Here is a 15,433-nt window from a genome sequence, read left to right on the forward strand (position 1 = left end):
ATGTGCCAGTGGTCGACTAGAACAAGGGCATATATTTGACCTAGGTTTACATGGTGACTGTCGTCGATAAAGCAGAAGACAATTACCCTTCGGAACACCTTGTTTACTCTCAATGTACTTTATTGCAGGTTTTATTGTAGCTGTTCATTTTATTACACTAATTGTTTTGGTTGCAAAAGAGTTTACTATACTCATAGTTTAGTGTAGCAGAAATACGGAGTATTTCTTTTCACCGTTATACTTTCGTTTCGAACATTTGATGAATTCAGTATTTCATTTTTAATCTTCATTATTCTAGGACCACCGAACACGACAATTACAATAACTGGTACAGGCTTCAACGATGGATCTAGGAACACTGTCACTATAGGAGGAGTGGACTGTGTGGTTACTACGGCAACCGCTTCGTCGATCTCGTGCAACACTGGATTAGGACCTAATGGAGAGTACAAGGTTATGGTGAACGTGGCCGGATCGGGTTACGCGAAACATAATACAACCGACCAGACGTATACGTACAATACACATATAACAAGTATTAGTCCTAACTCGTCAGGAATAGGAGGTAAACATATCAGTCGCAAACTTAAAACATACGCATATCTGTCCAACCTGTTAGGTAGCTTAATATCACAATGCTGCGTTTGTCGGTATAGATATAAACAAGAACCCGATAGGATAATTCATTTAATTTATGAACATTACGTTTACAAAGATATACTACATGTTAAAATGGCAAAAGCGATAGCCACTGTGAGATGACGAACGTTTCAGAAATACCTTGGTTTTGTAAGAAGTGATAAAGGTGTTGTTGGTTTAATTCTTAAAATTACATTTTAACTTAATCTTCTTAAACGCAGATTTAATTATTACCTCTTTGCGAAATATCGTTTTCACTCTTTTGATATGAAAATTGTAGTTACGTGTTTGTCTTTGGGTTTCGTTGTGACTACATTGATTCCCTCTTTGAGGAATATATACTACTTACAATATAGCTAGGTTTGTATGATATGATTCTGGTGAAACAGATGACGCCGAAAAATGTAATAAAAAGCAGTATATTTGTCCTGTAAGCTTTCAGTGATGCCCATGTGGCCCTTTCATTTGTTTATATTTGCGTTCTAGATTAACCATTTTAGAGTTAAAATCACGCTTTTGTTTATGATTTAATATTCCCCTTGTTTTGTTTATGTTTTTATGTCCCCAGTATCGCATCTATAAGCTGATCACCGATTATTGATTTATAGGAGCAGTTATGTTGACCATGCATGGGTACGGCTTCAGCGACACTGTTCTCCCGACAGTAGACTCCAGGCGTTGTAGCGTAAAGACATTGACGTATACAGAAGTAGTCTGTGAGGTTCCACCTGCGGTATGTACCTACTTTCTTTCATTCACACTGTCTGCAATATGGTAGCTTATGACTATAATCTTTTATGTTCAAGCAGGAAGGAAGGATAGGTAAATACTATAATGTTTTAATAGATTAAACCCAAGGCGTGAATACAGAAGGCTTGTTCTTTTCCCGAACTTCGCATGTTAGTAACTATTTTAAAGTGTTATAATGCAGAAAAGCAAGTACAACGTAAACATTGCAATTACACGATATGGATTCAAACTTTGACCTTTTTTCTGAGTTGAAAAGAAAACTGAAATGTTAACAAAACCAAAGTGTAAACAAAACGGAAATAGAACCGGAGTTTAAACAAAACCAAAGTGTAAACAAAACGGAAATATAACCGTAGTTTAAACAAAAACAAAGTGTAAACACAACGGAAATAGAACCGGAGTTTAAACAAAACCAAAGTCAATACATATTCCCAACTATGTTTGATGAAACTACGGTAAAGAAGGAACAGGAACACTTTCACATGTATACTTTTTAAAACGAAATGCAAAAATAAGATGAGGTGTTTCAGATGTGTAAGTGTCGTTTGTTTTACTGATGAGATTTTGATTTTGCAGGCTACAGACGGCGTTGTTGACGTGGCTATCAAGTATGATATCTTGAACGGTAGTGACACGAGCAGTTTGGCGGCAAGTTTTACATACGATGACTCGCTGACACCACGGATAACAGGGATATCGCCTACAGCAACTGGTGTCGGAGGTATAACAGTTCAAAATGCTACCAATTGTTTAATCTTTGTTGAGGTATCATGTACGCATTTATCATTCATATCTAACAGATATATCTACTCGAGGTCCATACCTGTCAAGCTACTAGGGATAACAGTTTATGTGTTGAAATTGTTTACATCAGAATGTATTAAAAATAGACATATGCAAAGCTATGGAAAGCTATTCATCTGCGTCTTTTGTTATGTTCAGTGTTCAGTTAAACACTTTACAACAGGCTTTTTTCTTTTCCAATTTGTTAGTGATACTTACTTTTATGGTCGTGACATAGATTACGGACACAGACGAGAACCCCGATTTTTCGGATGGGGTCTATAGCAATGGTCTCCTACGATCATCCTATAAGATGCACCGGGTCTTTCTTTAATATGCACGATTGACTCTCTTTGATAGAATGCTGCAAAATACAATGACATGACATCAGGATATATTAATACACCTTCAAATTATCAAATTGACTACTCCTGTGTTAGAAGTGATGGTATATAAAGTCGTTTGCTGTTGTTTTTGTGTCTCTTCTTTTTCCTTTTTTCACTATTCGTATTGTCTCTTTGCATCTTTATGTAATAATATGCTGGTAGATCTTTATCGTTTTTATATTTCTTCGAAACGTTTAACATATATCAGAAAAACATTTTAGGCGGTGGACACCTAGTCATCAATGGCACTGGGTTTGGTGTGCAGAACAATACAATCTTGATGCTTGGTGGTACACAACTGAAGATAATGGCCCAAAGCGATACCCAAGTCACTGCTGAGTTATCCCCCTGTACTGCTGGAAGTAATACAGTCAAACTATGCATCGGAGACTTTGGAGCCGCACTTGATTCGTAATTATAAATAACTCATACTTAAAACGCACTACTACAATATACCCCCTCGTGTTTCATTTTTAATGAGAAATGAATGTTGCATTTAAAAAGTTATCGATTCGAAAAACAAAATGCAAAACTTATACTGAATGAGGATAGATTGCCTGCTGTATATTTCGGAAAGACTAAATTCGAATTAAAACGTGTATTTCTATGTCGTATATATTTCCTTTATAACTGTTACAAACTCCACTCCTAGTCCATAGTTTACGTTTTGTGAAGTAACCTAACGGGGTTAAAATCGTCACATCATCTGTACATTGTATTAACTTATCGACTTCGTAAAAAACAAACGATCAACCTTCGGCTTTATAAATGATTATCTGATTTATTCCTCGCACCCTTCACTTAATTGTCTTCCACTTAACTTGTTCAAGACTGTAAAAACGGCACATGTAGGATGACGACAGAGGAACAATAAATGACGATGTCATAATCTGTTTTCGACAGTTTTTAATTGTAAAACAGGATAAAATTACAGATAAGAAATATCAAATAACTAATGTTTTTAGATATGTTATTATCAGCATGGGAGAAAAAGAATCCTCCTCCTCGATAGATTATGTGTTGGATAAATCCATACCCTTCGGGTGAGATTATTCGATGTCTAATCCTCGGCTTGAAGCATGGTTGAAATAAGACAATCAGTAAGATCACCCTTTGGGTTAAGATTTCGCTGTCACACCCACGCGCTAGTGGACGATTCCATTAATCCACTCAGGTGAGTTTATCTTCTAGTCTAACAGACACGGCGAATCTTGTCGGTACTTCGAGAGTAACTTTCCCGAATGGATATCTATCAAAGCCAACCATTGTTGTATGGATATCCTTAACATATATTAAATGGGCATTTCATTACAGGTCCAACAAGCTGCCAAATATAACATGCGAGCTGCGGATTGACAACGTTTATCCTGTCAGTGGATCGCTACACGGCGGCACAAGTATCACACTTACCGGAGAGGGCTTCTCTGACCAGGTTGAAGTCAAAGTTGGTGATTATGAATGTGAGATCGAATCAACTACTGAAAACCAAATTATTTGTCGAATAGAAAACACCAAACAAATGCATCGTGTGACCATTGAGGAGATTCCACCAGGTGAGTTCGTTACCGATCACCCATGTGTATATTACAGACACGTTACTTTTATTTATTTAACGGTGTGTTGTGTTTAAAAAACCCTTATATTTTGCTATATTGAGACAATTAACATTTAGTGAACACACAACTGCATATTTCGTGATATTCTATATGAATAGATATGCTGTTTTAAATACAATATTTTATTTTAAGCTGGCTAAAATGGTGAATGCCATTGATATAAATGTTAATGTTATATTTCATTTCACATTTTGATTGTTGTAAATGTTACCATCCAGGTCTAAATAAACGCCATTTGAAAATCCGAGCCAGTGACGAGGTATTATTTAAATGGCAGTTCCCGGAACATTTGGATGATCTTACTATGAAAATGGGGCAATCAAAGGATATGACAACAAAGGCATTCTTAGTTGGTGGTTTCGACAGTGGCGAGGCAACACACTCAGGTAAAATTTAAATATTAACTATGGTTTTATGCTATAATACATGGTGGTAGCGGTGGAATACACAATATGTGTAATACAGAAAGAGATACATTTATATCTTCGTAACGAGTATAATACGAGGCACAGCTCTCCCTAGATAGCAAAATATCACTAATATATATATATATCTCTCCGTATATAAGTAAAGCATGAACAACATTTATATCTGTTATTATTAAAATATGAATGCAGACCTCTGCATAGTTCATGAAATCAAACTTACATCTCTCCGAAATAAGTGAAGTATGAGTGAGACATACACTGTTCAGGTATCAGTGTATCAAGTACAATGACCGGTATCTCTCTGCAATAACTTTAAGATGGCAAGCACCTCCTTGTAAGTAAAGATATAAAATGTATATATCTCTACGTTATCGGTAATGTTTGACGACATATCATCGTCACATTTAAAAGCTTTGTAGCCCTTACAGGTCGCAATGTTTCTCTCTCTTTATTCATGTTTAAATTATTTTCAAATAACCTCTCAAATATTTTATAAAGATGTTGTCCTTTCTCTATATACTCCGAGGCACACATGTATTTGAAAAAAACTTGTTCTGATTGGTTGTAAATATAGCTATTACAGCGTAGATTTGACCAATCAGAAGGTTCTTGCACAGCCTTGCATGACCACGTAGATAAGACAGGAAATATGGCGACCTGTTAGAACAATAAAGCTAAAAATGTTTAAATGGTCCAGTGACGCCGTCAGTGTATGCAAATCAAAAAAGTAAATATGGAAACTTACACGTTAAAACTAAAATATTTCATATCATTTGAACATTTTATGCATGGATGTTTATTGGGCCTTGAAGTGCCACTGAGCTGTCTATGTTTTGTAAACATTTGTGAAATTACAACATTATATGACTTTCACGTCCACGTAATAAATTTACCATGATATGTAATAGGTGATCGACCTATAGATATGTCATTGATTTAAAAAACCCAGAACATTGGCAACATGGAACTGAAATGAAAACGTCGCTCCACTTATCCTCATATATTAAATAAGAAATAAAAAACAAAACAATAAAATAAGGTGGAATCTGATTTCTTTTGCAGGTTATTTCATGAAACAATTTAATACACCCGGGCGTGTGTACTACTGGAGCGGTTGTATTGATCGAGGTTGCAATTACCAGTTTCACGGATACATAGATGTGGACAAACTTGTTTCCTCAGCAGCCAAAATAAGCGTTGAGTTGAACGGCATCGAGGCAACCTATAACACCAAATCTGGTAATGTGATTTCTGTTGTTTTTGCATTTTCCGAAAGTTAAGGTTCCTGAACTGACTGTAATGCTCTACACGTGAACTATACGTGTACTATAACTGACACCAATGTTCTACTCCCGATCTCTTGGTCTATTATAAGGGACACATTAAAAGGTTAGTGAATATTTAAGGATTAAGTTGAATATATTTTTCATGTTATGGAGATATAACACAAAAAACGGAGTGTACTCTAAACAAACAGCGGTTTATGATGAGAGTACACTCCAGTTTTTTGTGTTATAGCTCCATATCATAAAAAACATATTCAAGTCAATCCTTATAATTCAATCTTCTATACACAATCCTTTTGGAAATCCGCTTGTATTGATGGACTATTTTTCTCTTCGAAATGATTACGCCGCTGTATTAGCCAATCAAAAGCGACGTTACAAACGGCGACGTCATTGTTTTACGTTATAGGCTGATAACATAAATGTTTAAGTCATTAAAAATGCTGGTTACAAGCAAGATTAGATTATTGTGTAGTAATCGAAATTTTTAATTTAGTAAAAATAATAAACAAGTTCTAAAGAATGAAATTAAGCCGCATTCAAGATCATAAGAGTCACACAAACATATGTGACAAAAACTGTTAACGATTTCTCAAGAAATACAAGGCATGAAAGCATAAATTATCTGTTCGTGTAGCCTTGGTCGATATTTAAGGTCATAGCGATCCTTCTTACAGTTAAAACTGTTTTTAAATGTTTGAGTATGAAATACAGTGTCTTCCGCTACTATATATCGAATCGATATACATGTCGTTTTAGCTCCTTGAAGTTTATTTTCTATGATTGTGTTTCAGATACACCTATTACAGTTATTAAAAGAAAATATCAAAAGTAAATTTTATGCTACATAACAGACTTATAATAGACATGGGTTCCATTCATAATTTACATCGTTTATTTTTATAGATTATTTCATTTTGTCCAGCTGTCTCACACTTAAAATTAAGATACATTTTTATTCATTTATTTATAATATATAATATTTACATTCCAGGAGTTGAAGACCCATCGGATTCCAGTCAGTGTCAGACCTCTACCGCCAGTATCGCTGACTGTAAAGACAAATATCCCGCCGTGTCGGACCCATCGCATTTCTACTTTGCATTTTGGTCATGTAAGACTCCTTCTGTTGAGACGGTGGATGTAGATAACGGGACAACAAATTCAGACATCGTGGTGACTGGAGTAGGGTTTTCAACGATTAACTGTCGGAATGAAATCACATTTGGCGATTACTCATGTTCAGCTACGTCAAGTTTCAAATCAAATGCTACTTGCAGGATCGACATATCAAATAGCCCGGAAATAGGGCGCCCGGGGATGATTCAGTTTCGTGTTAACAATATGGGTTTTGCTAATATAAAAACTGACTTGAAGTTTGCTTTGCTACCATTAGTACTTTCAATTGCGCCCACGACAGGTTCATTGGGGGGCGGTACATTGGTGGTGATCTCTGGGACGGGATTTATAGAAGGAAGCAAGTGTGCAGAAAATATAGACGTTACATTTGGGGGATACCAATGTGTGGTTAAAAACTGTACGTATACGTCTATCACCTGCATATCCCCGCCATCGTCAATAGCTAAAGACGTGAACGTGCTTGTAAAGATTGCTCAAGGAAATGTGAGGGTACCTAGTATTTGTGAATCCTCCTGTAACTTTACATACACCGAGAACGCGACGCCTACAATAACGGGTGTTACACCACAATCAGCAACAGGCGAGACGACAACCCTGACAATTAACGGAACAATGTTCGGGACGACGAGAAGCTCAGTAACGGTGTCACTGTCTAGTAAAGCCCTTGCTCAAAGCTATGCATGTAACCTGACGTCAGTACCGATCGACACAGAAATTCAGTGCTCCATTGAGAATCTTCCAGTTGGAAATAATAATATTGAAGTTCACATTATTGGAAAGGGCATTGCGACTGGGAATCTTTTAGTGACCAGTGTACCAACGATATCTAACATCTCGCCCGACCTTGGAAGTGTACACGGAGGTACATCATTAACTGTCAGCGGAAACGGGTTTCTTTCGGACACGACAGTAAAACTTAATAGTAAATTATGTGCAGTGTCTTTTGTCGACCTTTCCAAAGTTGTATGTTCTACCCCAAGTAACGTCGAAGCTTCTGTTGCGGTAGTCGTAAAGTCAAATTCGGTAAGTACATATTTTTCATTATACTATATGCCATATAAGTCAAAGTTTTCATGGACAATAGTAACTCTTAAACGTCCATTCCTGTTCATCACTTAGTTTAGGTCGTTACAAGCTTATTGCAAAAAACAATTGTGTTAAGGCATCTTTCCATGCAAGCTATCAAGCTAACATATAAATAACTGAAGATGACGCCCATAATTATTAATATATTTCGACTCCGCGAGGTACCATGACGTATCCACAAACGACGTCGACTTGTCGCAACAAGTTTGTCGACAATTTAAACGCGATTTATTGACTCCTTGCAGGAGAATGCAAGCAAATTTACGCCATATGTTCATAAGTAAGTAATATCCTATGGTCCATCTAATAAGCGTCTGGTACTAACAAGTGCATGGGTGTTACTGGTCTCCAGTTATATAAAATGACGTTTTTATACGGAAATCCCTAAACAACGTTTATTTATAAAATCGATGATAGGCATTTGTCCAAGCACTCATTTGTAATATATATGCGCGATCTTTCATGTTATAATATTATTTTCATTAATAACATAAAAAATGACAATTGTTATAATACCACGTATGTGATGGCTTCGACGATCTGAAACTGACCTAGGGAATAAATATGCAGTGTTTTAAGGTGAAATGTCACTACTGTTAACATTTAGACCTGTTTAATCGATCAGGATTGGACCCGTATTCCTCTCACAAACTGTATATGACAATTTTATTGGTTAATTACGTTGGTAATTACGCAATGATTCGATAACAGTCAATACATGTATGATAACGGTAATAACTTAACTGACATCGATTGTCGCCTGGCAACAACAATTATGTTTCGTTTATGGTGTACACTCTTCACAATAGACTTAGTACTCATTAATATATATTTAATGATATTTTCTATATTATGGTGATTTAAAATTTGTTCAAATTACACTTATTTCACAATATGTGATTGAAAAAGGATTTCACTTACATATGTTTATTTTCAGAAAGCCTACCCCCAGCAAACATTCTCCTACAACATGAGCATAACACCTAGCATAGGTTCTATATCACCTACTTCCGGAACTCATGGTACAACCATAACAATTACCGGCACCAATTTTGAGTCTCAGAATGAAATGAATCATGTCTTCATTGAAAACACGCCTTGCAATGTGACATCCTCATCGCCAACTAAAATAGAATGCGTTGCCGGAAGTCAGACTGCAGGAACGCATAATTTGTTCGTTGATGTAACAGGCATTGGAAAATCTAACATGTATGATGGATTTACATTTGAAACGTCGGTGGTAGCCATTTCTCCCACATCAGGTATGTGTAATGCAGCTTAATAATTGAAAAAAATAATAATATATATTTAACCATTAAAAATGAAACGATAAGTTTTTCATCAATGTAAATGTCAAATATATGTTAGCATGATTTAAACAAACCAAATGATAACCAACTAAAAGTAATCAAAAACCTTCGTCAATACTTCACGATTAGTTAGCTCAGATGGATGAGCGTATTGTTATGCTAGACAAATAGTTTTTATAACGTCAACTTTACATTTGTCATCACACATGTATTTTTACAACAACTTTTAATAGGTACATTTGAAAACGTGAATATTAAAGAACACTTGGAAGCAAAACATATATAATGTACCACTAAAATGTCTTGGCGGCTACATGTGAGTAGTTAAATTCTGCTTATCAATATAATGATTTCGCAGGTACTTCGTTCATAAGATTGGTACGTGTAATTGGTTACTGTGAAGTTTGTATATTTACAACATCATGAATACATTTATCTGTACATTTTTTTAGTTTCGATACGATTACTATTTGTTCACGTTTTGATCCTTTAATCCTGACCAAAATCAACATGTGATTTGTGCTGAAATACTAGTTATATAATACTGTATATTTATGAATGTCACTCTTGATAGGGAGTATGGCTGGTCTACAGACGGTGACCATAACCGGAACTGGGTTTGAGCAAAATATTATCGCAATGATATGTAACGAAATCTGCAAGCCTACTGGAAATGCCTCCACAACAACCCAATACGTCTGTCTGACACCTGAAGTAGAAGGTACGAGTTGTTTTGCTTTTCCGTGTCTCTACAGTACACAGACAGCAGTCGTTTTAGAATGTAAATGTATTGATACACGGACATGTTCACTTTAGAATTTGTCAGTGGTGACTTGTAATGGACCATTGTAAAAGGCAAGCTTACTAAACTGACATATGGTAACAGCCAACACTCCATTGGTCACATTATTGTGGAGGCCAAGGTGGTCGAGTGGTTGGTGTGCCTGACATCTATTATCACTAGCCCTTCACCAACGAGTCGATGCTTTGAGCCCTTCGTAGGGCAGTTGACAAGTACTGGCCGTACGGAAGAAGCATTTTCTTTGGTTACTCCCACTTTCTACCAGGACCATAACCTGTTACGCCTTTAACTATTTCTGTACCGCAATTCCGGTCCGCATTCCGTACCGGATGTCCTTACCTGACTCACCCTTAAACATAAAACACAATGGCAGATTATCAATGCATTTTTAGACGAGGTGTAACTGTTGCAAGAAAAAAGGTAACTGTGAACTAATATTGCTATTGTTTCATGTCGTTGTTCAAAGACATACACGTATTCATTTTCACAGCATTCTGACTAACTGGCAGTTGTCCAGCTTTTTCGTATCATGCAGGGGGTCGATTGAATGACAAGCTGAAGTGTTCTGAGAATTAAAATATGTTCGAACTCATATTTGGCACTCATGATTTCCCAATATGTGTTATAGTAATGTTAGATAAAGCAAGCAAAATATACAGTCTTCATCAATCTTGTTTAATCATGTTTCTAGGAAATGTCGACATTGTCTGTAATGTGACCATCATCCAGACTTCTGTAACGAAGAGCCTAACCGAAGCGTTCACGTATAGCTCTACCATTACCCCGAGTATCACGAGTGTTGCCCCAACACGTGGCGGTACAGCAGGAGGCACTGTATTGACCATCAGCGGAACTAACTTTGGGTAAGTCTTTTAAAATATACAATGTACTTTTTAGTGATCGATTCAAGATTTTGATGACAAATAAGGCAATTTTAGGTCAAATCGTGCTCATGAGAATAGAAATTCGGAATGGGCATGCACAATCGGGTCAGCCAACGGATTTACAAAAGTTTATTTATTTTCTCTTTACTATTCATAACTTCTAACACGTAGGAAAATATTGGAACCCAACTGAAGTATGCAATCTGTTTTATTTATCGTGCTAGTCGTTACTTAACATACTAAACATATGGCTCACATAGCTGTAGAAGTCCTACTTTGTAACTGTAGGTGCAATCACGTGTGTGTTTCTTTTTTCAAAGTGGAAGACAGAGTCAACCGTGTCCGTCTGAAGTGAGTATAGATGGTTCGGAGTGTAATATCACTTCCTGGACAAACACGGTGATCAAGTGTGTAACAGAATCCCACCAAGGATCGATGATGGCATTAGTCCGTGTGGTACCAGGCTGTAACGGACAGGCGAAACAGGTACCACAAGTTACATTATACATTATCATAGATTTAGCGTAGATAGGATCTAGGATAGGTCTTAACGAACATGCGAAACAGGTACCACAAGTTACATTATACATTATCATAGACATAGCGTAGATAGGATCTAGGAAAGGTCTTAACGAACAGGCGAAACAGGTACCACAAGTTACATTATACATTAGCATAGACATAGCGTAGATAGGAACCAGGAAAGGTCTTAACGAACAGGCGAAACAGGTACCACAAGTTAAATTATACCTTATCATAGACATAGCGTAGATATAATCTAGGAAAGGTCTTAACAGACAGGCGAAACAGGTACCACAAGTTAGATTATACATTAGCATAGACATAGCGAAGAGAGGAACCAGGAAAGGTCTTAACGAACAGGCGAAACAGGTACCACAAGTTAAATTATACCTTATCATAGACATAGAGTAGGGAGGATTAAGGATCAGGCCGTACGGACAGGCGAAACAGGTACTACAATTTACATTTTGTATGATCATAGACATAGCGTAGGGAGGATTAAGGATCAGGCCATACGGACAGGCGAAACAGGTCAGTCCGGCCTGATCCTTAATCCTCCCTACGCTATGTCTATGATATAGGCGAAACAGGTACCACAAGTTACACAATACAAGATTAAAGACATAGTGAGGACAGGATCTAGATCTTATCGGTAAGACATCGATCGCACAATATTTTCAATATTAACATATGTAGTAACACGATCGCTTTTTTATTTTCTCCAATGCTTGTTGGTAAAAGTTAGTAACTACATTCAGTCATTTAGTCATTTTGTTATGCAAGTACAATCATGAGACTCAACGAAAAAAACCCACCCATAAATCACAAAACAATGTTATATTGCAGCTGAATAGACACAAAACCTGTCATTTATTAACTTAAAATTAAGAATTAAGAATTCATTTTGATAAAGTATATAGATCATCATGCAAGTATAGTAAGAATATAATTAAAGTACAGAAGTGACACAGTACTTGTCTTTGAATTAAGACAGATTGTCCTTAATGAACATGAAAACACGCAAGCATGTTAATGGCAGGTAAAACACAGAAACGCAGCAGATGCTTTATAGAGTAAAACCCCAAAAGTGTTTCTAAAAAGTCACGTCCAGATCTAGATAGTCATATAACCAATAAAAAGGCGCTTGAAATACAATGAGTGTATTTTGAAATTAATGTTTTAGGTCAATGCAGGATTCCAATATGTAGACGTCTGGTCCTCAGAATTTACTTGGGGTGGTTTAGGTCTTCCCACTTCCGGCGACCTTGTTGTCATCAAAAGTGGTCAAACAATATTGCTTGATACCAGCACTCCGATTTTAAAACTACTTCTGATACAAGGTAAGTATAGAACTTTCACCTGTGTACCATTGAAGTTGTATTTAAAGTTTTTTTTCTGTGCATAGATATTTTACGCTGTAGCTTTGAATACATATCTTTCATAAGTCAATTGTCAAAGACTGAACTATGCCATCAACGGCCAAACAAACATTTTGTCTGCAATCTTAAATATCAACATAAAAACCCCTACACAAATGGAGCATTATGGTGTTAACACTTTTAGAATACGAAGTGCAAAACAGAATGTCGGAATTTTTCCTCAAACTATATGAAAAAATCCAAATTAGTTTTCTGACACGATCAAGTTTAGAACTATGGATTTAAATTGGACCTTACATATTTATTAATGGATGATCGGTTAAGCGTATTTACACGCAGCAAGAAAATTCCTAGTGAAGGCTGTCCGGATAAGTAATACTTGCAGCTTCCTGCAAATCGCTATAATTGAAAGATACCTATGCAGGCAACCATACATGGTATATATCAGGACTATCATATTCCCCCGAAAAAGTGTAATGAGCTAGATATAGCAACTGTACTGTATTCAAAATATTTTGTGCAAAAAGGTGGAACCCTCATTTTTGACGAAATAGACATTGAGCTGAACGCAGAAATCATCCTTGTGACCGATGGTGGACTTTTTCAGGTTGGTGTCGCTTATTTCTTTAATATTGTACTGCCGTTAGACATGAACTACAAACATGTTCTTAACTCATGCCGTCGTTCTTTAATGTAATGCATAGCATCTTGACAAAACGATTTTGATTGCATCAGAGCATATGAACTCACATTCAATTCATAAATTTATTTGTGAATAGCATCTCTGCCTCCGACAAAAAAAAAAATACACACACAAAAAAAAATACACACATCAGGTAAACGGTAGTATATTACACAGTCAACACAATTATGTGTGTTATTGCCTATTTATGAACCCAATTCATAATGGAAACTGTCAAACCAAGTTTGATTCATGCATATTTACACATAATTAATAAGGCTACTCATTTTTGTTGGATTATTGATTGCCATACTGCAACTCCTCTTCATTAATTTTATTTTATCACATTTGATTTGCACATTGATATTGGCCAGATTTTGATTTGCAAATGTATTGGTGTGTAATAAATAAATTATCAATATATGTGCGTATATTGCGATGTAATATATAGCGAGGGAGAGAAAATGTTGGAACAAAAATGTATTGAATGCCGAGTAAAAGTTTAATATTTAAATATTTAAATATTATATACAAAGATATGTTGAGTATATCTGTTTTATCAAGTGTTATAACGGTTTTATTTGTGTCTACCTCATTGCACATACGCCTATGATAAGCATGGTGACTCAGATAATCTTTTTTTTTTTTTAACTTTGTGTGCTCTTTTGCGTGGGCTATCAATATGTAACGTTATGCATATATGTTTTCATTTAATAACCAATCAGAATTGTAGTAACATCCAATGCATCAATTAATGACAATACAATTACTTATCTAGAATTGTCGATTACAACCAAACATGGTGTGAACATTCACATTGCAAAGTATCAGGCCAACATTAACTGTTAGATTGATTGCATCACTGCACATTTATGATAAGTTAATTGGTCGCTATTGGCCCTGATTTTTTTTCTTTTTTCTTCTTCTCCAAAACGTCTAGGAAACAAAACATTACGTGTGACAGTGGGTTAATGTATTTAAATTAAGAAAAAAAAATCTCTTCATCAAAGACAAGGTTGTAAATTATATGGAAAAAAAACAACGGAAAAAGCTACCTTTTGTCGCCATAGCAAGAACTTGAGATGACTATCTACGTGACTCAGGGGAAATTGCACAGACAAAAATTTGCAAGAGATAAAATTGAATGAATTTGGTACAGTTAAATCTTCTCTGAAAAAAGCTAAAGGAAAGTCAAAAAACACCAAGGAATAAAATCGTTATTCCAGCTCACAATTGATAACAATAGAGCAGAATATGAACAAAGTAAATGCTCAAATGGAGATGACGAACAACCATATCCTCTAGGCTATTTTCACATTTTATGCAAAGCTCTTGCAACGGAACTAAGGCCAATTGTTGTAAACTTTCAATACAGGTGATTCTTTAGATCGATTTATATCTGAAACAATCGCTTATCTACTCAACATGCTGTCTTTGTTTTATCTAACCTATAAATGGGTAAATGATCTGAAGGAATACATTATTAATTATTTGCATTTCAAGCTTATGAGGGTTTATGAGAAGACAATTTACTCTCACGATCGCATAAAGGTCTTGACTACAATACACACGCTTACGAAATGAAAATAAACTGTATTTTCAAGCTTGTGATTACCCATTTACACTACAGAGATATGACTAACTGCGCCGATGAATATTTTGTATGGTAAAATTTCTTTGTCATTTATATATTATAACTTAAAATTAAATTCATCTCTTTGATAATATGTAATTTATATT

At 35.8% G+C, this 15,433-nt stretch overlaps 1 protein-coding gene across 1 annotated transcript in view; it reads left to right on the plus strand.

Annotated features, from left to right (window-relative positions):
• The window catches only part of LOC110459475 (fibrocystin-L-like), an 81,170-nt gene that overhangs the window by 38,213 nt on the left and 27,524 nt on the right, over positions 1–15,433 (plus strand). Inside the window, exons 25-38 of the mRNA XM_021511755.1 lie at positions 299–565; positions 1,248–1,372; positions 1,966–2,110; positions 2,780–2,969; positions 3,873–4,111; positions 4,393–4,560; positions 5,665–5,841; positions 6,883–8,051; positions 9,052–9,376; positions 9,999–10,145; positions 10,918–11,089; positions 11,431–11,596; positions 12,816–12,972; positions 13,539–13,618. Of these exons, the coding sequence (XP_021367430.1) occupies positions 299–565; positions 1,248–1,372; positions 1,966–2,110; positions 2,780–2,969; positions 3,873–4,111; positions 4,393–4,560; positions 5,665–5,841; positions 6,883–8,051; positions 9,052–9,376; positions 9,999–10,145; positions 10,918–11,089; positions 11,431–11,596; positions 12,816–12,972; positions 13,539–13,618 (3,527 nt within the window). The remainder of the gene's footprint in view (positions 1–298; positions 566–1,247; positions 1,373–1,965; positions 2,111–2,779; positions 2,970–3,872; positions 4,112–4,392; positions 4,561–5,664; positions 5,842–6,882; positions 8,052–9,051; positions 9,377–9,998; positions 10,146–10,917; positions 11,090–11,430; positions 11,597–12,815; positions 12,973–13,538; positions 13,619–15,433) is intronic.

This window comes from Mizuhopecten yessoensis, unplaced genomic scaffold (assembly GCF_002113885.1).
Source record: "Mizuhopecten yessoensis strain PY_sf001 unplaced genomic scaffold, ASM211388v2 scaffold10087, whole genome shotgun sequence".
In the NCBI taxonomy this organism is placed as follows: domain Eukaryota; kingdom Metazoa; phylum Mollusca; class Bivalvia; order Pectinida; family Pectinidae; genus Mizuhopecten; species Mizuhopecten yessoensis.